Source organism: Triturus cristatus, chromosome 7 (genome assembly GCF_964204655.1).
Source record: "Triturus cristatus chromosome 7, aTriCri1.1, whole genome shotgun sequence".
Lineage (NCBI taxonomy): Eukaryota > Metazoa > Chordata > Amphibia > Caudata > Salamandridae > Triturus > Triturus cristatus.
In genome coordinates this window covers 956,215,991-956,239,831 of record NC_140590.1, presented here as the reverse complement: position 1 = coordinate 956,239,831, position 23,841 = coordinate 956,215,991, and the positions used below count along the sequence as shown (strand labels likewise).

The window sequence follows — 23,841 nt, the reverse complement described above, 5'->3', positions numbered from 1 at the left end:
CCTGGGACTCCCATGAGTAGAGGCTCTACTCAGAACCTACCTTTCACCCCTGGCAGCAGCCCGGAACCGCGATCCCAGCCCACTCTGCACCCGCCAAGCCTGTCCGGTGCCGGAGTGAACTAAACCCACGAGGACGACCCCACGGCGACTGTGACCCCGAGTCCGGCACCCAAGGACCTCCCTCGACTATCCTGAAGAAGCTTGCAGCCCCAGAACAGAGTGCCACCCCAACCGCGATCAACAAGAGGGTAAGATTTCCGACATCAAAAGGCACCCCGGCACACGGCGCCCCCACGGCCCTCTGTGCCCAATCCCGGGGTACCTACCTATCCTCCAACTACCCAACTTACCCCTCGAAGTGGTGGTGGCACCTGAAGAGTCCTCGTCCCCGACCGAGCCTGCAGTCTTTTTCCAAACCGGAGATTTCCCATAGAAATCAATTGAGCGCCCGACGGCTCAAAAGCACCCTGCACCCAGCCGCCCGAGTGGCCCTGGCAGTGAAAACTCTACTCTAACCTACTTCCCCTGAGTAAGTGACCAGGAGCCCAGCTCCCACAGCCGCGTGGCTTGCCCGACAGCAGCCACCAACCCAGGCCCCCCTATCCCTCATAGGATAACATTGGGCCTAACTCTCTGCACCCGGCCGTCCTGAAACCGCTGAGGGTGAACTGACTGTACCTACCTGACACTGGGGGACCCCTGAGTCTATGCCCAGAACTTCAACTCTGCCAGTCGAGTACTTACCCTTAAACCGCTAACTTCCTTTTCCTCATAGGGTAACATTGACTGGCTTTTTCTTGGAAATTCTTCTAAGTGTGAACTTTTCAAAACTCAAAATATTCACCAAAAAGCCGAGTACCAAAAACGAATTTACTCACCTGCTCTTAGGTGAGCTCCCAGAGCTGGATCTTGGTGCCCAACACTGACTCTGAAAAGTACCCACAACTATACTTACCTTTAACTCCTTTTTCTTCCATAGGAAACCATTGACTGCTTTTCTGTGAAATTTCTTCTAAGTGTTGATTTCTGCAATTTCTAAATATTCCTCAAAAATCGTATAACATCTGAAAACTTAATTACTTACCTGTTTTGGATAAATGTCCCAGTACTGAGTCTAGACACCCAGTACTGGATTACAAAAGTAACGATAACCTACTGTACCTGTAACCTACATTTCCTTCCATAGGGAATCATTGATTGTTTGCTCTGAAATATTTTCTAAGTGCTCACTTTTGAAATAGCTAAATATTAGTTAAAAATCATTACAGTACCAAAGTCTACTTTCAACAGCTGATTCTGAGAACTGACCCAGGACTGGATCTAGGATCCAGGCCTGGAATTACAAAAGTAATCTAAAAAGTAATCTGTTGCATATAATTTGAATTTATCATTGAGCTCAATGTATTGTGTTAAGAAATAGAGTTGCCTACTGCAACTATTTGTAACTGTTTACTTAAAAGTCTATTGCATATACAAAAGTATTTTTATGAAACATCTCCTGTCGAGAAAGTATATTTTAATTCCAAGTGTTGGTTCTAAAATAAAACAAGCATATATTTTTTATATACAAACCATTGGCCTAGAGTTCAGTTGTTGAGTGTGTGAAACCATTTGCTGACTGAGTGTGTAAAACAAATACTTTACACGTCCTCTGATACTGCCTTACTGCTCGACCAGGCTACCACTTTGGAGAGTAAGGTTATATCTAACTTTAACCTCTGTTAAACCCTTGGGGTCTGTGGACTCTGTACACGCTGTACCTATTAAGGAACAGTATATACAGAGCCACTTTCTCACAGCGCGTTAAATGGAAACGCGATCGAGACAATACCGACGAATGGGTGAGGGATTTTGCGTCACAAAGTAGATCGGTAACGACACCGAACTGGAGCACGATGAACACATCCGAGCCCGATGGCGGAAAAAAAACAATCTGATGATGGAGTTGATGCCCATGCGCACTATTGTCCAAAGGAGGAGTCACCTATCTCGTGACTTCCAAAGACTTCTTCCAAGACCATAACAAAGTGCAAACATCCGGGCCCAACACCAGATGGCGATCTATGCTTAGTGTGTGATCTGCAGCTCAGATGCCTCAAACAGATTGTTATTCCTCACAGCCATAGATAGGCTGTAACCACCATCATCTTTGTGAACACCCAATGTGCACTGGTAAGGCCCGGTGAACTAACAGTGCTTTTGGCCTGCATGAAACCATAGGAAGCGTTTGTGGGATTTTAGGGCAGTAACGTGGAAGGAATATGCTACTTACCAGTATACATCTGTTCTTGGCATGTAGAGCTGCAGATCTACACACTTTTGCATAGATCGCCATCTGGTGTTGGGCCGGATGTTTGCAGTTTGTTTTTCCTCTTGGAAAGTCTTTGGAAGTCACGAGGTCGGTGACTCCTCCTTTGGATCGTATTGCGCATGGGCTTCGGCTCCATCCTCAGATTGTTTTTCGCCAGCAGGGAAAGATGGAGCGTAGCAACAACAGTGAAGAAACCCATGTGTGTTGTATCTAAATAAGATCGACTGGAACAGATACAGGTAGCCAGGGAGCGGGTGGGCATGTGTAGATCTGCAGCTCTACATGCCAAGAACAGATGCATACTGGTAAGTAGTATATTCCGTTTGAGGCATATGAGCTGCAGATTACACACTTTTGCATAGACTATATAGCAGTTCCCAACCCTAGCGGCGACCACCGGTATCTGTTGCAGTGGTTTGAAATAATGTTTTTAGTACAGCCTGGCCCACACTAGCTTGCTGCTTGGTTTGCACATCTACACAATAGTGTTTAGTGAAAGTGTGCAGTGTTGACCATGTAGCTGCTTTGCAGATATCATCTAATGGGATGTTCCTTAGAAAAGCCATAGAAGCCCCTATCTTCTGTGTAGAATGGGCTTTAGGGGGAACGGATAGCGTTTGTTTTGCTTTGTGGTAGCAAATCTGGATGCATTTTACAATCCACCTAGCTATCCCCGATTTTGAGATGGGGTTGCCCTTGTGTGGTGGAGAGAAAGAGACAAACAGTTGTTTGGTCTTTCTGAAAGGTTGTGTTCTTTGTATATAGTAAAGTAAGGCTCGTTTGACATCTAGCGTGTGTAGAGCTCTTTTTGCAACGGTCTGAGGTTGCGAGAAAAATACTGGTAATTCTACAGATTGGTTTAGGTGAAAAGGAGAAATGACTTTAGGTAGGAATTTTGGGTTGGTACAGAGAACAACCTTGTTCTGGTGCATTTGAAGAAAGGGTTCTTGTATTGTAAGTGCTTGTATCTCACTGACCCTACTAAGGGAAGTGATGGCTACAAGGAAAGCTGTTTTCCATGTGAGAAATTGCAATTCGCATTTATGCAAAGGTTCGAAGGGAGGCCCCATCAGCCTTGTGAGAACGATATTTAAGTTCCACACAGGTGAGGGTGGTACTCTGGGGGGAATTATTCTTTTTAGGCCTTCCATGAAGGCTTTAATGGCAGGTACTCTGAAAAGTGATAGGTGCTGCCTGTTCTGTAGGTAAGCTGCAATTGCTGCGAGGTGTATCCGAATGGAGGTATAGGCTAGATTACACCTTTGTAGGTGGAGTAAGTAGCATATGATGTGTTGTATAGACACGTCTAGAGGATTGATTGTGTTATGGCAATAAACCACAAATCTATTCCACTTGGCAGCGTAGCAGGCTCTAGTGGTAGGGCGTCTAGCTTCTCTGATGACGTTCATACAGTCAGGGGGAAGGTTTAGGTATCCAAATTCTAGGATTTCAGGAGCCAGATCGCAAGGTTGAGCTGAGCTGGGTCCGGGTGTCTGATCTCTCCATGGTTCTGGGTTAGGAGGGATGGCGAGAGGTGTAGCTTTTGGTGCGGTACTACCGAGAGTTCCAGCAGCGTGGTGTACCACGGTTGTCTGGTCCATGTTGGAGCTACTAGGATCAGTGTGAGGGAATGCTGTTGTAGCTTTCGCACCACTAATAGAATTAGTGGGAGAGGTGGAAAAGCGTACACAAATTTGCCTGACCAGTTCATCCATATCGCATTTCCTTTGGACAATGGGTGTGGGTATCTGGCGACAAAGCTTGGGCATTTTTTGTTTTCGTGGGTGGCGAAGAGGTCTATCTGTGGATGCCCCCATATTTGAAAGAACGGATTAAGAACCTGTGGGTGAAGTTCCCACTCGTGGATCTGTTGTGTCTGTCTGCTGAGCGGATCTGCCACGGTGTTTTGGACTCTTGGGACATGTTGGGCTAGGAGAAAGATTTTGTGTGGAATTGCCCGTCTCCATATGCTCTGTGCTAATTGAGAGAGCTGTGGAGAGTGTGTGCCGCCTTGTTTTTGAATATAATACATAGCCGTCATGTTGTCTGTGCGAATAAGGACTGCCTTGCCTGAAATCCGTGGTTGAAAGGACTTTAGGGCTAAAAAGATTGCTAGTAACTCCAGATGGTTGATATGGAGCAACTTTTGCTGAGTCGTCCATGTGCCCTGCACCGTGAGATGTAATAGGTGAGCTCCCCAGCCGGAGAGCGATGCGTCGGTTAGTATTATTTGTGGAACTGGGTCCAGGAACGGTCGACCTTTGGAAAGGTTTGTGGTGTACCACCACTGCAGAGAGCGATGGGTGCGACCGTCTACCAACACCAGATCTGTCGGTTGCCCCTGGGCCTGGTTCCATTGGATCGCTAAGCACTCTTGGAGTGAACGCATCTGGAGTCTTGCGTGAGGCACTATGAAAATGCAAGAGGCCATCATCCCTATCAGTTGCATAAACACTTGCTGGAAGGGAGTGTTGAATTACGAATTTTTGTCGCAAAGCCTGAATGCTTGTAATCCTGGCCGGATTGGGGTAGGCTATTGCTTTTGAGGTGTCTATGGTGGCACCGAGGTATTGTTTTATGTGGGATGGTGTTAGCTGGGACTTTTGGTGCTTCACCGTGAACCCTGGTTGGTGAAGTAGTTGGATTGTAGTGGCGGTGTGGTGTACACATTGGTTGTATGAAGTGGCCTTTATCAGCCAGTCGTCCAAGTATGGGAAGACGTGAATGTGCTGTCTCCTGAGGTGTGCCGCCACTACCGCTAGGCACTTGGTGAATACCTGTGGTGCTGTTGTGACTCCGAATGGGAGCACCTTGAACTGGTAGTGTTGTCCGTCCACTACAAATCTGAGGTACTTTCTGTGAGCATGGTGTACTGGAATGTGGAAGTATGCGTCTTTCAAGTCCAGTGTGGTGAGGAAGTCGTTCTGGGAGAGGAGCGGAAGCACCTGCTGAAGCGTTACCATGTGAAAATGGTCTGAATGTATGTATGTGTTTAGGGGCCGGAGATCAAGAATAGGTCGTAGAGTCTCGTCCCTTTTTGGTATTAGAAAATATAGGGAGTAGACCCCTAAATTTTGCTGATTGACGGGAACTTGTTCTATTGCCTGTTTTTGTAGGAGGGAGATTACCTCCTGCTTTAGTAATGTGGAATGTTCTTGTGACATTGCCTGGGTGGAATGTTTGGGGGGTAGCTGTTAATTCCAGGCAGTATCCTGACCGAATTATTTGGGTCACCCATTTGTCTGAGGTGATGGTCTCCCAGACATGAAGGAAATTTTGAAGTTGGCCCCCGACCGGAGTGGGATGGTCTGGAGGGAGCGGGGGGGTTTGGGGGGGGAAGTCATTGGGTAGGCGGTGTGGCAGAGCAGGCGGTATTTGTTTTGCCTCTGCCCTTATTATTGTTGCCCCTATAGCCGCCACTTTGATAGCCCCTTGTGAAGGTGGACTGAGTGGGGGATTTGTAGGAAGTAGACGCGTTATCCGAGGAGTAGCCTCTAGATGTACTCCGAAAGGAAGAGCGGCGAAAAGAGCGCCAAGAGGGTGTGACTGTAGGGCTCCCATGGACTTCGCCGTATCGGTGTCCTTCATTTTTTCGAGGGCCTCATCTACCTTTGGGCCGAATAGGTGTTCCTGGTCAAAGGGATGATTCAGGATGGAGGCTTGTACCTCTGGTTTAAATCCTGATATTCTTAGCCAAGCATGGCGACTGAGGAGGACGCTAGTATTAATGGCCCTGGAGGCCGAGTCTGCCGCATCTAAGGCACAGCGTATAGCGGTGTTAGTGATTGTCTTACCCTCTTGAAATAATTCATTGGCCCTAGTTTTATATCTTTCAGGGAGGTGGTGCATTATGTTTTCCAATTCATCATAATGTGCCCTATCGTATCTGGCCAATAGCGCTTGGGTTTTGGCGATATACCATATATTGGCTGCCTGTGACGCAGTGCGCTTTCCTGATGCGTCCAGTATCTTTGACTCTTTGTCAGGTGGTGGTGCTTCGCCTGACGCATGGGAATTTGTTCTTTTTCGTGTAGTGGAAACCACTAGGGAATCTAGTGGCGCTGGCCCTTTGATATAGGCGGGATCTGTGGGGGCAGCTTTGTATTTCTTTTCTATGCGTGGGTTAATGACCCTGGCCCTGACTGGGTCCTTAAAAACCTCTGGCGCATGCTTTACCACCCCCTTAAGCATAGGCAGTATGGATGTAGACCTATGTGTGGTATCAAATGTGTCGAGGAGGAAATCCTCCTCCACTGGGTCAGTGTGCAACTCTACCCCGTGATAGTGTGCCGCCCTTTGAAGTAGATGGTGGAACGCTAATGAGTCTTCCGGTGGAGATGGCCTGGAAGGATAAAGGTCATCTTGTGGGACGTCGGGAATATCTGGGTTATTGTTGTCATCCCATGGGTCTGGGGATCCTGTAGGGGTGGGGTCTTGGGGCACATCCCCTATATCGTGATATGGGTACCCATGATCATCATCGTCTGGAGACTGGGTCGGAGAGCGATGAGGTGGGGGTGGAGAAGGCGGAGGGGTCGGAGGTGAAGAGGGTGGGGGAGGTGGAGGAGGTGGGGGAGGTGGGGAAGGTATTCTGAAAGGAGAGGTAGCAGAGTCGTTCCTCTTTGGAGGTGGAGGCGGAGCTGGTTTGTCCAAATGTCTCTTTTTGGAAGAGTGCCAGATGTCCAGTTTTTGGATCCTTGGTTAGAGTTTTTTGTAAGGGATCCGGTGTAAATAGTTCCTGTGACAATGGTTGGTCCGTCGGCGCCGAAGTTTTCGGGGCCGATGACTTTTTAGGCTTGTCCGTGCCAGTTTGCTTAGCACTGGGCTTGGGAACCTCCGATTTCTTGGTCGGCGCCGAGATGGGCTTCGGCTTGGAAGTGTCGGTGCCGAGAGCCTTATGGGGTTTGGTCGGTACCGCAGATGGCGTCGGTACGGAAGCGCTGGGTTTTGACTCCGAGGGCTTCGGTGCGGAGCTCGGTGTCGAGGTAGAGGCTGGTTTCTTTTTCGGTGCCGAAGTGTGTTTCTCGGCACCGCTGGCAGGCTGGCTCGAGCCCGAGCCGCCGGAAGGCTTACTTGGCTTCTTCACCGGACCCGAAGGTGGGGTGTGTGAAGCAGTGTCTCTGGTCTTGCTTAGGACCGGAGGCGAAGGCGTGACCGAAGCCTTTTTGGGTGTTGGCGCGGGTGTGGAGGGGGGGGGGGGGGGGGGGGGGGGGGGGGGTATAGAACTCACGACCCTCTGTGCCGGAGTGATATCTTCCACATCTGAGTCGTCAGCCTCGGAAGCACTGACGAGGTCCTCTTCAGTGCGCTGCTGTCCTGGATCTTCAATGTCGTCTCCGAAGATATCGACTGGAACGGAGGTCGAGGAGTGTGCCATGTTTCTTCTGGCTCTTCGGTCCCGAATAGTCTTTTTTGATTGGAAAGACTTACAGGCCAGACAGTCTCGAGCCTCGTGTTCAGGGGAGAGGCAGAGGTTGCATACCTCATGAAGATCGGTGTGGGGGAATTTGGACCCACATCGAGGGCACTTCTTGAATGAAGTTCTTTCCATCAGCCGGGAACGGAGCTTGGGTAGGCCCGAAGGCCGCCGTCGACGACTGGAACCGAAGATTTGTCGATGAGAAGGTGCGTTGATTTGAGGAGACCGCGATCGAAACAATACCGCGATGTGAGGTGAGGATTCCGCTTCGATCGTCGAACTGGAAATGTTCAGGACCGGAGCGCGAAGATTATATCCGAGCTCGATGGCGGAAAAAAACAATCTGAGGATGGAGCCGAAGCCCATGCGCAATACGATCCAAAGGAGGAGTCACCGACCTCGTGACTTCCAAAGACTTTCCAAGAGGAAAAACAAACTGCAAACATCCGGGCCCAACACCAGATGGCGATCTATGCAAAGGTGTGTAATCTGCAGCTCATATGACTCGAACACTAAGCTTCTGCTCTCTCAGCCAGAAAACTGCTGATATGCATTTCTCTTCAAGGTTGGGCCTTGCTGTTCCGATTAATACATTGTTAGTACTCCTGCATACCTTCCTCATGAGATAGAAGCTTGCTCCCCTGACTCTGCTGTGAAGGCAGACAGAATGACCTTGGCACACAGATAGTGTGTGCCCGGTCTCAGACCCTTAGCTCATCTCTGTGTGCCCCTTTGTTCTACGCTGCTCTCTGTGGAAAGTTACTGGGTAGGTGTGTCTTGTACTCATGCTAGGACCTAAAATCTTTACCTTTATCCCTCGACTGTCTTCTCATGAGGCTGGTCAGATTGAGCTCCACAGTTGTGTACTTACAATAAATGCATTTTTGGTTTGTATTCTCTACTGTCTGACCGACTCTTCATTATTTGGGAAGGCATAGCGGCGGTCATTAAAACCCCAAGTGACCCATTTTGGGCCATTTCCTTCATTTGGCACCCGAATAGGAACTCCGTGTAAGAAAGTGGGTTTCTGTTGAAGTAACCCCCCCCCCCCCCCCCATTTTTTTTTTTGCCTAATAGCTGATGCACTTTTCCTTGTTGTGCCCTGGGCTCCTGCCAATCAGGTGCCTAGGGCCTGTGTTCCTTCCCTAAAAACTGCCTAACAGCCAAAACCCAAATTGGCAAACCCTGGCCACATTTCAGCCCCTGGTAAATGGTACCCAAGGTACCCAGGGCCCTGTGAACAGGGAAGGCCTTTAAGGACTGCAGCACTCATTGTGCCACCCTTAGAGGTCCTGAACTCTAACACACACACACACACACACACACACACCTATCTACTTCCCCACTTGCCCTGAGTAAGTGACCAGGAGCCCATCTCCCACAGCCACAACCAAGGCCCCCCCAACCTCTCATAGGATAACACTGGGCCTAACTCTCTCTGCACCCGGCCACCCTTGTGCCGCTGAGGGTGAACCAACTGTACCTACCTGACCCTAGGAGACCCCCGAGTCTATGCCCAGAACCTTAACTCTGCCAGTCGAGTACTTACCTTTAAACCGATAACTCAATTTTCTCCATAGGGTAACTTTGTGGACTTTTCAAAACTTAAAATATTCACCAAAAATCAGCCGAGTAACGAAAACGAAAATACTCACCTGCTCTTAGGTGAGCTCCCAGTGCTGGATTTTGGTGCCCAGCACTGACTCTGAAAATTACTTACAACTGTACTTACCAGTAACCCAATTTTCTCCCATAGGAAATCATTGACTGTTTTTCTGTGAAATTTCTTCTGTCAATTTCTGCAATCTTAAAATATTCTTTAAAAATCGCATAATATCTGAAAACGCAATTACTTACCTGTTTTGGATAAAGGTCCCAGTACTGAGTCTAGGCACCCAGTACTGAATTACAAAAGTAACGAGAACATACTATACCTGCAACTTGAATTTTCTGCCATAGGGAATCACTGACTGTTTTCTATGAATTATTTTCTAAGTGTCAACTTTTAAAATAGCAAAATATTGTCTAAAAATCATCACAGTAATTAAGTTGACTTATTACTTGATTCCAAGTACTGACCCAGGACTGAATCTAGGATCCAGTCCTGGAATTCCAAAAGTAATCCTAAAAGTAATCTGTGGCAAATAACTTGAAACTTCCATTGAACTCAATGCATTATTGTGTTTAGAATTGTGTTGCCTATTGCAACCACTTGTAACTTTCTACAAAAGTCAATTGCATATTGCAGAAGTATTTATATAAAGCATCTCATTCTGAGAAAGTATATTTGAATACCTATTGTTGGTTCTAAAATAAAACACGCATATATTTTTATATATAAACCATTGGCCTAGAGTTCAGTTATTGAGTGTGTGAGACCATTTGCTGGCTGAGTGTGTGCAACAAATGCTTTACACTGTCCTCTGATACTGCGCCTTACTGCTCGATTAAGCTACCACTTTAGAGAGTAAGGTTATATCTAACTTTAGCCTCTGCCAAACCTCTGGGGACTGGGGACTCTGTACACCCTGTAACTATTCGGGAACAGTATATACAGAGCCACTTTCTCATACTCCGCCATTGGGGTGACCCATCCCACCAGTAGTCGGGTGAGGGAGGACGGGACTGCGGCAGGCCGGATCGGGGATACCTGCACGATAGAGCCCAGAACTCGCAGCTGCCCCGCCTGTCTGACTGGGCAGTGCCTCGCCCAGTGGTCACCCCGGCCGTGGTCGTGAGAAGGCGAAACCCTTGGAATTGACATTTGGTGCGAAGAGTCGGCAGTGGAGAATAACTTTGCGGACCCTTGGGATACAGAGTGTTTGTGAACACTCTGCCAGGCCAACTGGAAATTCGGCTTACTTTTGAAAAGGTCTGGGGCTAAAAGCCTATCTCCTTGTCTTGGTGCAGTCTCCGGACTGTCTTGGTACTGGTGCAGTCTGTGGTCTGACTTGTGGTTTTCTTTGTTTGACATTTTCCGAGGACCACCTTAAAAAAAAAAAAAAAAGCACTTTAATTTGTTTGGGTTCTTTAAGAACATGGTGCACTGTCCGATCTTTGAACAGCATAAATTGTGCCTGAACTTTGAGTGGTGTAAGTTGGGGACGGAGGCACCCTGACCACTGTAGAATCTTTGCAGATGTAAGGGCAGTGATTGCACAGCTCCACCGAACAGTGCTCAATAGCACCACACCGTGGGAGGACAATAGTAGCCTGGTTGCGAGGCTCAGGACGGACGCTGGCATTTCTTTCTTGATCATTCTTTTGTTCCTGGACACCAGTGTTTATAACGCGTTTAATATTGCCTCTCTGATCAGGATGTATCCGTTTGGTCACCCAATTGATGAGGAAAATAGCCCTTTGCACCTCCGTGTCCAGAGCGGGGTTGGTACACAGAAAGTACAAGTTGCATCCATAGTTGATACTGCGCTAATAATTGTGTTAGGGATATCCTACTCCCTGAATGAGAAGTAACATGTGCACATCCTAGTTCATACAGCACCTGTTTCTCCTGTGAACATGTTTGTTACTTTGGCTCCTCGCACAGGGGAGCACCGGAAGACATAAAATGATAATACAAGTGTTCAGATTGGTGTACCTTCAATTCTGTTCTCCTGTCCTAGATATGACATTCATTGATTTCCGCACTGCAAATGAATGTGTACAATGGGCGGATGCCTATACTGGAAGTTAATATGGCAGTCATTTTTGTATCCAGGGGCAAGGGAGACTAAGGGGGGTGAGAGCCCCTGACTTCACTTATAGACTGCTTAACAAAAAAGTCTGCCTTGGATCTTATTTCATAATGTTTACCTCACCTATGGATCATGAATTCATGGTTGGCCTGATGAGGGAATATGCTTGTTGCCTTGTCTATGTATCATACATTCTATTAGCTACAATGTAAAGGTATGTTTCTGTTCGGAGCCAAAAGGGTTGCTGACACGAAGAATATGTTCCTGTATACACTGCCTCCCAGCCAGTTGTGCCTGCTGTGTATCAATGCTGATACCACGCATGTTTAGGCTCATAGTGTGTTTAGTTCTGACGGACAGTTGATAAGTTAGCAAAAGTAACTTGTGATTGAACAGTTTTCCTATCTTTATGATTGTAAGGACCCATACCCGATAGCAGTGAATAAAGGTTTGTTAGCAATAAAATGTTAAAAGGAGGGTCTGGTAGAATTGACGTTGCCAATCCCTTCGTATTTCTGTGTTACACTGTATTATGTTAGCATTTTAGTTGCTATTTAGTATTGATCATTTTCCTTATTACTAGTGCCTAGTCACGTGTGCTACAGGCTGACTTAAGTTAGCATTCATGGTGCCATTTTATTAGTAGCTGCTCCATTTTGTCTGATTAAAACTAAGCTTCTCTGTCTTCTGCTCTCAGCCAGAAAACTGCTGTGATGCATTTTCTCTCAAAGGTTGGACCTCGCTATTCTGATGAATACATTGTTAGTACTTCTGCATACCTTCCTCATGAGATAGAAGCTTGCTCCCCTGACTCTGCTGTGAAGGCAGACAGAATGACCTTGGCACACAGATAGTGTGTGCCCGGTCTCAGACCCTTAGCTCATCTCTGTGTGCCCCTTTGTTCTACGCTGCTCTCTGCGTAAAGTTACTGGGTGGGTGTGTCTTTTACTCATGCTAGGACCTATAATCTTTACCTTTATGCTTGAAAAAGTCAATCCCTCGGCAGTCTTCTCATGAGGCAGGTCAGATTGGGCTCCACAGCTGTGTTCTTACAATAAATGCATTTTTGGTTTGTATTCTCTGTCTGACCGACTCTTCATTATTTGGGAAGGCATAGCGGCGGTCATTAGTGACCCGAGTGACCCATTTTGGGCCATTTCCTTCATTGGACAGAGAACTCCACGTCTTTTCAGTGTCCGAAAATAATAGGAGTAACAGCTAGTTCCAATCTTTGAAGCTGGCTCCCTTTCTATGGGTCACTTGGCTAAGAGAGAGTACTTCTCCGTCAGAGTAAGGACAAGTAGCCTGCTGAGAGGTGTAGAGTATGGCCAAGTGGCCTGCTGAGAGGTGTTGTGTGAGTGGCATATGCGGAGGATACAAAAGGAAGGGTAAGGAATATCCTTGCTTCTCAATATGGAGCACTCATTGGTTGGATGTGATGCTCCTCCACCTGTATAGGTAAAACATGATGTGGCCACCCACTGGGTAGATAAAGTGCGCTACAGAGGGTAAATTGTAGTGGTTTTGCAGAAACTGTGGGGGATGGGTGTGGATATGGTGGTCTGCAGTTTGGGTATAGCATTGCCCCCTGAGGGCCTGGGAGAAGTCAGCATGTTGCCCGTCCCACTAGCATCTTGCAAATCCAAAAAGATGCTCATAGTGGGTCATCATTATTAAGCTCATTAACAGAGGTCGGGCGCTTTCGGGGTCTGAATAGGAATACAGGTGTGCGGTGTATGATCTCGAAGGGGGGAGAAATAGAGCCTAATATTATAGAAAAGGTATGGGGTTCCACTAATTATCCCTGGAATATTTTATAGAATTGATTTTTACCTGAAATGCATTTCACTCAAGTACTGCTTTGCAGTGTGCGGGGTGGTTGCAGTTCAATTGGCATTCTGGCCGTTGGTCTAGAAAGCCTATTCCTGGGCCATGCTCTTGAAGTTCTATAATATTTAGCAGCGTGTGACCTTGTCCCTCCTTGTTTGCTAGGATATAACACTGTGGTTGAGTTGCCCATTTGACCCTGGACTGGCTTTCCCTTGACATTTCTGGAAGTCCTTTAATGCCAAAATGAGTGTCTTCAGTCCCAGTATGTTTATATGTGGTACTGCTTGTGCCTGGTTCCATAGACCCCTGATGTTCAGTTTCACCATGGGATCCCTACCTCCTGTGTAGGAGAAGTCTTTTGTGATGGTCACTGGGGACATTGGGTGTTTGAAAGGCCTGTCCACTGTGATGTTTCCTGTGCTCTGTCATCCTATCTCCCTTTGTACTTTCTCTGTGACAACTACAAGGTACTCCAAACTCCCAGTTGCCGGTGACCTTTGACATTGTAACAATTCTTGTAGTGGTGTCATGTAAGTTTGCATGGGTTAATAGGGGTATGGACTCTGTATTCATGCCCATTAGTTTCCACACTGTCAGAGGCATTTCATCCTGTCATTAGTGGGAACGTTGGTCCTTTGGGGTGTGATGGCCACGATGATGGAGTCTGCCTCCACATACTCTCTGATGTAAAGTGGGTCTTTGGAAGGACTGCTTATATGATTTTACCACCCTCGGTGTCACAGTTTTGGCTGCAGCTGGTTACATGAAGGCATATCGTCCTTAATCCAAGACACTCTGTAGCACTGGGAGGAAATACTTTTTCTTCTGTATTGTTTGAAGGGTTTCCAGGAGAAACATGATTCTGGCTGGTCCTCCTGTAGTTGTGCACCATATGTATACGCTGCCCTTTTAACCAGGGTTTTGTACACAGCAATGTATTCAGGTGGGGACAGGTCTGGAGAGTAAGTGTCCACCCCTCCTTTATGCCCTGCCACCTAACCCTGATCAAAATGATCTTTAATGGTTCCTCTTGGTAAAAGAGTTCATCTTCCTCCTCTTGGGGCTCAGGTGCTGTTGGGGGCTCTAGATCCACCTGCTCCACGTCTTGCTCCTTTCCTGTTTGAGGCTTTAGTGGGATGGGGTATCTTACGAGGAAGAACGTTTATTGTGACTATCAATACTACTATAGAATGTAAAAGTAAGGTCACAGACTCCAAGATGGCGGCTATGTAAACACTGCTTAAACACTGTGCAGGCGGGGCTTAATGAGGCTTTTAAATATCGCAATGCTAGAGACTTTCTTGATCACTGAGCAGCAGTTGAGAAAGTCGTGCCAGACGAAACGCGTCATGCTGGGTGAATTGAAGAAAGAATGACAAAACCCAGGAGTGCTCCGTATTTGTTCCTAAAAGAGGGGGACTTTGTTGTTGGTTTATTGAATACGTGCATGCCACTTGCACGAAGGAGCACCCGTCACAGAAGGAGTTCGGCGGATTTGTGGCATGTGTTTGGAATCTTTATCTTGATCTGCCAGAACCACCGCGGCCACAACTAATGTTCCTGCCAATACTGCATTGGTTCATGACTACATGGAAGAGCACCGATTACGAGAATCCATGCTCTCAGGTGCATAAAAGGAAAAACAACAGGCACAGAAGAAAAACAAGCGGTTGACGAAGGGGTTTGTACAAATTAACATTGAGGCTCCGTTATCCAATGCACAGTGAGATAGTGCAATCAAGGAGTCATGGACCTTGTTTCCCATCACTGAATGGAAGCTTACGAGGAAGAACGTTTATTGTGACTATCAATACTACTATAGAACGTAAAAGTAAGGTCACAGACTCCAAGATGGCGGCTATGTAAACACTGCTTAAACACTGTGCAGGCGGGGCTTAATGAGGCTTTTAAATTTCGCAATGCTAGAGACTTTCTTGATCACTGAGCAGCATTTGAGAAAGTCGTGCCAGACGAAACGCGTCATGCTGGGTGAATTAAAGAAAGAATGACAAAACCCAGGAGTGCTCCGTATTTGTTCCTAAAAGAGGGGGACTTTGTTGTTGGTTTATACAGACACACACATATATACATATACACATACATATATATATATGTATATATGTGATCAAGGCCGTGGTAACACGGCCGAAACGTGTCATGCCGATCGACTTGAAAGAATAAACTTGCACCAAATACATTTTTCAGCGTGTTGTGGTCTGTACCTGTTCCAGTTATCTGCTGGAGTTTGGGAACTCTTCGCCGCAGGAACAAACCACTAGATAGCACAATACACCAGAAAAGATTTACGCAGTAAATCTGCCATTGTTTGTAAACTTGATCTTTTCTACATCTGTTTGTCTGGATAACAGATTTGACTGCTGTGTGGTACAACTGAAGTTACCAAATTCAGTCACATCTAGCATTTGGGAAAGGATTATCAGACTAGCCAGAAAGATAAAGCAGGAAGGTCTGCACATGATTCTGCATAAAATCGTCACTTACAGCTTTCTGTTGCTCTTTAAAGTCAAACCACAGTTTCTCCAGTTCTTTGGGAACTGCAGTTCCAGACAATTCCAAAGCTTTGATAATATCACCAGCATACCGTGCTTGGTCTTCAGTGATGAAAGTGTATGCATATCCCTATGGAGAATTAAAGAAATATAATATAGATCAATAATAAATGTATAAGTATTTAAAACTTTTAGAGCAGTAGCAGTTTATAAGATCAAATAATAATTGCATGAGATTTAAAGACCCTGAAATTTTAATTTGACAGTGCTTGAAAGTTACATTTTGAACATAATGTCTTGTTAACACAATTAATTTAAGTTTTTACATTTTAATTATCAAATGGTTTTCCTTTCACTTTCTGGAAACTGTTCTGAAGCGTCATACTTTGCAGCTTGATGAGAATATATTTGTTTATGCACTCATTTTGGAAAGTAAGGAATTTCAAAAATAAAAAATGGCACTCCTAAAGGAAGTGGAGGCATAATTCTACATGTAAAGTGTAGGAAGCTGGTACTGGATATGATACAGACACGAGGTGGTAATACCGTTCAGAGTCCAGGGGTTCCACAAAAGGGTAAAGAGGTCCCCAAAAGTGTACAGGGCTCAATGTAAAACCCAAAGTTTTCTATTAGTAGTAGTGTGGGTGAGCAGCCTTAGGCCTAACACAAAGCAGTGTAAGACATTTATTACACAACAGTGACGAATAATGGACACGACCCAAAAAAGAGATCCAGGCCAATTAAAAAACAAATATATACTTTGTTTGCATTTTATTTTAAGATCAAGGTCTTCGTAATAACAAAGTGTTTTATGTAAAGAGCACGTTCACCCATAGCTATCTTGGTGCTGAATTACAGATGGTTATTGCTACCTAACTCAATGGTACTCATTTTATCGACCTCACATGGATGAAAGGCTGAGTGGACCTGTTGGGATTTGAGCCAGTGACCCGGAGGTCGAAAACAGGCCCCAGAAGTGGACGCATTAGTCCACTGAGCCACCAGACCCGACTAAGTACATTTTTAATTAAAAATACTTTCCACTTTGAAAAATCGACACTTTGAACCTTTTCCACACAGTCCAATGTTATCCTATGGGGAAAACAATATTGCAGTTAAACAGTTAAGTATTAAACTTACAATCACAGTCTTCAGAGCCAAAAGTCAGCAAGGGCCAGGTGTCAGGTAAGTACAAAAACTGCACCACCAGCGCACAGGGGCAGCCAGGTGCAAAAGTCCAAATCGGAGTTTGACCCAATGCTTCCCAATGGAGACAGGGGGTGCCTGGAACCACACTAGCATGTAAGTAGATCGGTAGCAGGGGCCAAGCTTTGGGGGTTAGGTAGTGGGGGATCCCACAAAGCAGCACCAAACATACACCACCAGTGGCACAGGGGAGGCCGGGTGCAGGATGCAAATTCAACGTTGGGCACCCAATGCTTTTTAATAGGGCTTATTCTTACTGGAAAGAGGCTGCAGGCAGGGCACCAGAGGTTGCAGGAGGAAGACCCATGACAGCAGAGGTAAGCTGAGATGTAAGGGGTCATAGGGGCACCATCGGTTCAGCTCACCAAGGCCCAGCGTCTTTGGTTGCAGGGGTGCCTTTCGATGTCGGAGTCTTCTTACCGGAGCCGATTTCAGTCGGGGAGCCCCTGGATTTACACTGCAGGTGAGGTCAGCCAACACTGGAAAAGAGGTAAGGATCGGCAGGGAGACGTCACTGTACAAGTGAGACACTCAGTCTCAGGAGGTGGGCGTTGGATGCATAGTGGGCAGGAGACGCGGATTTGCCTGGATCAGAAGTCCTTGGAGTAGGTTTCTACAGGACAGGTCCGCTGACCACAGGAGATTGGAGTCTTTACAAAGGCAGCAGTCCTCCCCAGTGGTTTCAGAGGTCGCTGGCTTCAAGACACGTTGCAGGATCGCCGAAGCTGGAGACAGGCCGGTAGGGCTGAGGCAAAGACAGTCATCGCCTTCAGTCTTTTTAGGTCATCGCAGATCTTCGTTCTAGGCCTGGGGGAGCCACCTAAATACTAAATTTAGGAGGTGTTTTAGAGGAGTAGCAGGTAGGGCCAATGGACACCACACCTAGGGTGAATACACCATCTAGTATGCCACCCTCCTGTGGGAGGGGGCCATAGTCCTAGCTGTGATTGGAGGGGTATCTCCATCTTCAAGATGGCAGAGACTGAAAGTTGTGCTTCACCTGGCCTCCCTACCTTAGAGGTAGGGTTGGCAGAGGTGGGCTCACCTCCTAATCTTTTGAATTTTTCCCATTGGTTTTTCCACCCAAAGTGGGGATGTAAACTAGGAGCTGCCGTCTGCTGCTAGCAGCAGAGACTAGGGGTCGCATTCCAAAGGCGGAAGGTCTTTGAAGCTCCCCTCTTCGATCCCTGGCCCATCCTGGGAGAGGAGGCATGACATCTCTGCCCAGGATGTGCATTGTTTCTGGTACCAGAGAGCAGGTGCTCAACTCAGGTGTCCAGAAACATGTCTGGTGGTGGCTGGGTGTCTACAGCTGAGTTGGGAGTGTTTCATGAGGCACCTCTGAGGTGCCCTCTGAGTACATGATACAATAAATCCCACTCTGACATCAGTTTGGATTTATTGTAAGCAGCAGTTTGGTACCAAACACTCCTATGTTCAGTGAAGCCATTATGGTGCTGTGGAACTTGAGTTGTCGAGTTTCCAGCCCAGGTACTCTATGGCTTCCCTGGCACTTAAAATATTGGGAAATGGATCCCAATATTGCAGAGGCATTTCCGCTGCTCATCCAGATATACCCTCACCTGTGGTACAGTGCACCCTGCCTTAGGGCTGTGAGGCCTGCTACATGGGTGATCTATCTATGCCTTACGGCAGTGCTAGTTGGCATGGCACCCAGGAAGGGTGCCATGTCAACTCTGTTTGTCCCTCACAGGGGCATGCAAGCTGCAAAGGCAATGACATGGTCCCAGTGAGGGGGGGGTTCCAGGGGACCCTCTTCACCTCCCAGGCCCTAGGTACTCAGAGTACTGTTTACTAGGGACTTACAGATGGCAGAAGTGCCAATTAGGGATTTGTTTTAAGGGAAGGACCACGGGAAGGAGCACTGGCACAGAAGACCTGGTTGGCAGAGACCCTGTGCCCTACATTCAAACCACAAACACCAGACAAAGTGGGTGGCTAACCATGCACTTTTTCATATGACCCGCCCACCCCCAAAAAAGAAGATATAACTAACCTTCCCTTGAGAGCCTTCATCTTTCAAGTGGAAGAAACTGGAGAGGCCATCTGCATTTGCATGGCCAGTCCCAGGTCTGTGTTATACTGTGAGGTCCATTCCCATTGCAGTTTGGAATCCTCGTCTTTAATCTGTTGTAACCCCCCCTGAGAGGCCTGTTGTCTGTCTGGACTGGTAAAGGGCCCAACATCTTCACAGAACAGACCACAGCAAAGGCTTCCCTCTCTTTGGCACTCCAACGCTGTTCTCTAGGGAGCAGTCTTCAGCTTATAAAGAAACAGGTTGGTCATGTCCCTTATTTGTTTGGGCTAGGACTGCACCTATCCTCAGAGATATCTGTCTGTACAATGTACTGTTTGGTATAGTCTGGAGCTTTTAGGATTGGGACAGAGCACATTGCATCCTTCGGAGTGTCAAAAGCCTTTTGAGAGCTCACTGTCCATTTTACTTTCTTTGGCATCCTTTTGGAAGCAAGTTCTGTGAGGGGAGTCTTTTGGAGGCATGTTCTGTAAGGGGGGTCACTATGGACCCATAGTCCTTCACAAACCTCGAAAACAGCCGCAGTCTATGCAGGTAACAGCAGTGGGGCGATGGGGCCGGGTGGGGGTTTTCCGACGGAAGATGCAAAGGAAAATTATTTATTTATTGAATTTTCCATCTGCATCGTCCTTCGGAATCCCCAAGGCTCGCCCACTGCCGTTACCTGCACGGACCTCGGCTGCTCCTAAAGTACCCAGTCAAGCCAAGGAATGCCCTGACTTGGGTCTGGGTTGTGGGGGCTACCCAGACCAGACTTGTCTGAATCTTGGGTTGGAGTAGCTGAACTTAGCCTTCACCTTCCAGGTGACCCAAGTACACAACCTTTCCCTGCCCTATCTGGCACTTAATTGCCTTGATAGTGAGCCTCAATGACCTTGCCAAGGTGGATCAGGCGATCCATCCAGGTAGAGCTGTGGACAGCAATATCATCAAGATAAGCTGCACTAAAGGATTCCAGCCCAGCAAGGGCTTTGTTCACCAACCATTGGAGGGTGACAGGGGCATTCCTTAGTCCAAAGGGCATCACAGTAAACTGTAAGTGCCCATTTGGGGTGGAGAATGACTATTTTAATTTTGCTCCCGGAATCAGACCTACCTGCCAGTACCCAATGCGAGATCAAGGGTACCGAGATACATGGCTCACCCTAATCTGTCAATTAGTTAATCTGCTCTACGGATTTGGTGTGCATCAGTTTTTGGCACAGCATTGAGGCCCTATATAGTCCACATCAAACCTCATTTCTTTCTTTCCACCCTTGAGTGAGGTTTGGGGACTAAGACAACTGGGCTGGCCCAGGGGCTCTCAGAGTTCAAAGACACCCAATTCCAGCATCTCGCTGACTTCAGTTTGGATGCTTTCGCCGACATTATCAGACTGCCTGTAAATGTTGTTTTTGACAGGTAGGCTGTCACCAGTGTCCACATAATGGGTACACCAGCTAGTATGACCAGGGGTCAGAGAAAAGAGCTCAGCATACAGACTTAGTGCGAGTCTACTCTTTTTGAATTATGTCAGAGCACTACCTTTTCTTGGCTTTTTTGATAGTTGACTTGTCCAATCTGTTAATTCTCTGTAGGCGAAGTTTATCTTGAATGGTGTTTGATTTGAGCCAGGCATGTTGCAGCTTTCTAATTTGTTGTGTCATCTCCTTTATCTCTGTGCTTGTTTTCTTTTGATCTGTTGTGTCGTTTTTAGTGGAATAAATATATCAAATGCTTCTTGTAGCCACTCATAGTTTAACAGAATTTATTTTATCTAGATCTGTACTGGATGTAAGTTGTGCTTTTAAGTGTTCTAAATTGAGTTTGTTTCATGGTCGTGGATGCACGTAAGGTGGTTTTAGGTGCGTATCTTAGTGTTTTATGTTTGAATGCAAGCAAATGGTGGTCTGACCATGTGACTGGAGTCATTATTTAAAAGGTAACTAGTTCTGTGTTTGCAAAAATGACATCTAGGATGCATCCAGTGATGTGTGTACGATCTGATGCAGGTTCAGTGCATTTATGCCAGCAATTATTGTTTTCGGATGGGGCATATTGGGTTTGTCAAACCAAATGCTGAGGTCACCCAGAACACATAGGTTGGAGTGCAGTGTTATCAGGTTTGAAACCGTGTCTAGAAGTGTGTCTGGGAATGTTGCATTGTTAGGGGGAGGTCTGTAAAGGAGCAGGAAGTTACAAGAGGAAGACGGTGTATGATTGCATCTGGTGAAAAGGGCCTCACAATCTTTTATGGAGACGTGATCAGCTCTAGTGATAAGTAACGTCTGTCTGAACACAACAGCTAGGCCACCTCCTTTTTTGCCTATACAATTTTGGGTGGTAGTTTGACAGCCTAGAGCCTGAAAGACTGAAGCCATATCTCCCCACCAATGATTCAGTTATGAATAGTAGGTCAGGTTTTGCGTAGATGGGATGGGAGGTCGTAGATGGGATGTTTGTTTTTAGAGAGCGACTGGTCATTTATTAGCAGACAGTTTAGAGAATGTGCTTTGGAGATAATATTACTTTGTTTTGTAGACGAGTGAGCAGTATTTAGTGGGTTTGTAGCAGGGGTGTTATTAGTGATGGTTTTAGGTGTATGAAGATAGCAATTGTGCAGCTGTTCTGTATCGTGTTCCTCGTCCAGCAGGCTAAGAAGTCATTTTGATTGGTCTGAGTGTGTAGGTGGTGGAGACAGTGTTTGAGAGGGTGTTGGTTTGCTGTGATTTTGTAGTGTAACCTTGTTGTGCACTAGACATGGAAAAGGGAAGTTGTGAGGTGTGGCATGTCGCTTAGTGTGTCTGCGTCCGTTTAGGACAGAAGGTATACGAGTTAGGGGTGGTGGTGCAGCATGTGGGTCATGTAGTAAGGTTCTAAATTGTCCAATGGACGAGAGGTGAATAAAAGATTTGCTGTGTTGCTGTTAATGTGTTAGGTGTGGTGGAAGAGAGAAAGCTTGCCATTGGGATTTGTTCATTTGTGTAGTCTGAAAGGTGGGTGTATGTTTGTGATGGAAAGTATTGAGGTGTTGCGCTTAAGAGATTTTTTTGCGCTTGTGTGCGTGTTATGTTTTATTTTTGAGGAGTAGTGAAACGAGATGCTGATGTATTTATTTTATGAGATGGATTTGTTTGTACAGTATTGTTTGTGAGTGGGAGTTGTAAGGAAAAGGGGGTGGTGATGTGTTTGTGAGTAAAGTGTATGTTGTGTGTAAGAGGGGGGTCGAGTGGAGTTGAGTGTTTGTCTTAGACTTAACTGCTGCAAGAGTTGATATGTATGGTGCAGTGGACTATAAGTGTCGTGCGGTTGTGTTATTGTGGTAGAAAGAAGAGGAGGGTGTTGGTCGGAGAAATGATAGAATGCGGAGTATAGGTTTGTTAGTGACAAAGAAGGTCACAACAGCTGCACAGCCAACTCAAACATAAAACAAGGTGTTTGATTAAACTACACTACACATCTTTAGAAACTTGAAACACAACTGAAATATAACATTAAGGAGGTTGAGTTTAACCCTAGGGTATTAACTCTTCAGATCCACTGATAGGATGATAAGCCAAATGATCAGATACATCTATATTCAAAAGAGAATGAAGAGGAGGGCTAGGTTTTCATGATGGATTGCTAAACAGTTGTTTAGGAGATACCTAAAAAAAAATAGGGTATTTCAAACTTTTTTTCAAGGATATGTTAACGGCAGTTCGGAGAAAAAGATTGTTCAGCATCACAGGACAAACAGACTTACAAATTGAGGTTGCCTTGTAACGGGTATTTACAAGCGTTTGTGCCAGGAGGATCAACATCCTGAACCAATGGTAGAAAGCACTGCAAAAGGGAGGGGGAGCAACCAGCTTACTGGTAATGCCAAACAGGAAAACTACAACTGGTAAAAAGTAGAGATCACATGCAGCAACGAAGGTTCATAAATTCTTTTAAGTAACAGCATTCTTATTTAGTATTGTTTTCCAGTCTGTAGGAGGGAGCAGTAATTTCGCATTAGATGGGAAGGAGGGAGAATGACACCAGAGTAATAACCATTACATGAAATCAAAATTGTTTCAAAGAATTATTACAATGCTGCGCAATTTCACAAGACACCACACCAACTTCAAGTTCCACTGTACTAAGGCTTCTATAGGTTTACACTGTACAGCTGTTCAGTGCTTTCCTTCGATCAATGCAGCCTGAGCCGAAACCTGGTTCCTTATACTAGAAAACAAATATGTGCAACAGCAGATATGTATGTACTATATTATAAGGATTTCGTGCTTTCAGTTTCTCTTTATTTCAAAGTCCAGTGGTATTTTTTTTTTTTTACTGTTTTCTAATGTTTTTATCACTGTTTACTCACTATTAGTCCATTCAAAACCATGGGAATGGTTTTTGCAGTGCTTTTAAATAATTTTGTTTTTATTGATTTCCATCACTCGTTCAATACTATTGTCAATTGTTCCTCCCTCTATCCTGCTCCTAACTCCGTCCTTTGTACCCTTTCCTTAAGTTTGCTCTGTCAAACTATTTTTCAATATTTCTCTCAACTTTCTGCCTAATTGCTAGTCCTCAAACCTTTAACAGCAGTCCAGTCTCACCCCAGGGCATGGATGTACATGGATGGAGGTATGTTTGCACCTCTTTAAGATTTGATTGTAGCAGATAAAGGGTTAATGGTGGGCACTTAACACACCTTTCTGCAGTTTTTTTTCAGATAAAGGGCAACATTCATCTGAATAAAGATTTTCTACTTAGGACAGGAAATACGCCAATGTCATACTGTCCTGTTCTTTGTCTCAAGATAGAAAGAAAGAACTGAATTAATACAAGCATTAGCACATTTC

The 23,841-nt window shown here is 46.0% G+C and overlaps 1 protein-coding gene across 1 annotated transcript in view; it reads right to left on the bottom strand.

The window, feature by feature from the left end:
* DDX46 (DEAD-box helicase 46) overlaps positions 1–23,841 on the bottom strand; it is a 1,041,144-nt gene that overhangs the window by 267,759 nt on the left and 749,544 nt on the right. The window contains exon 17 of the mRNA XM_085617987.1: positions 15,758–15,895. Within this exon, the coding sequence (XP_085474113.1) occupies positions 15,758–15,895 (138 nt within the window). The remainder of the gene's footprint in view (positions 1–15,757; positions 15,896–23,841) is intronic.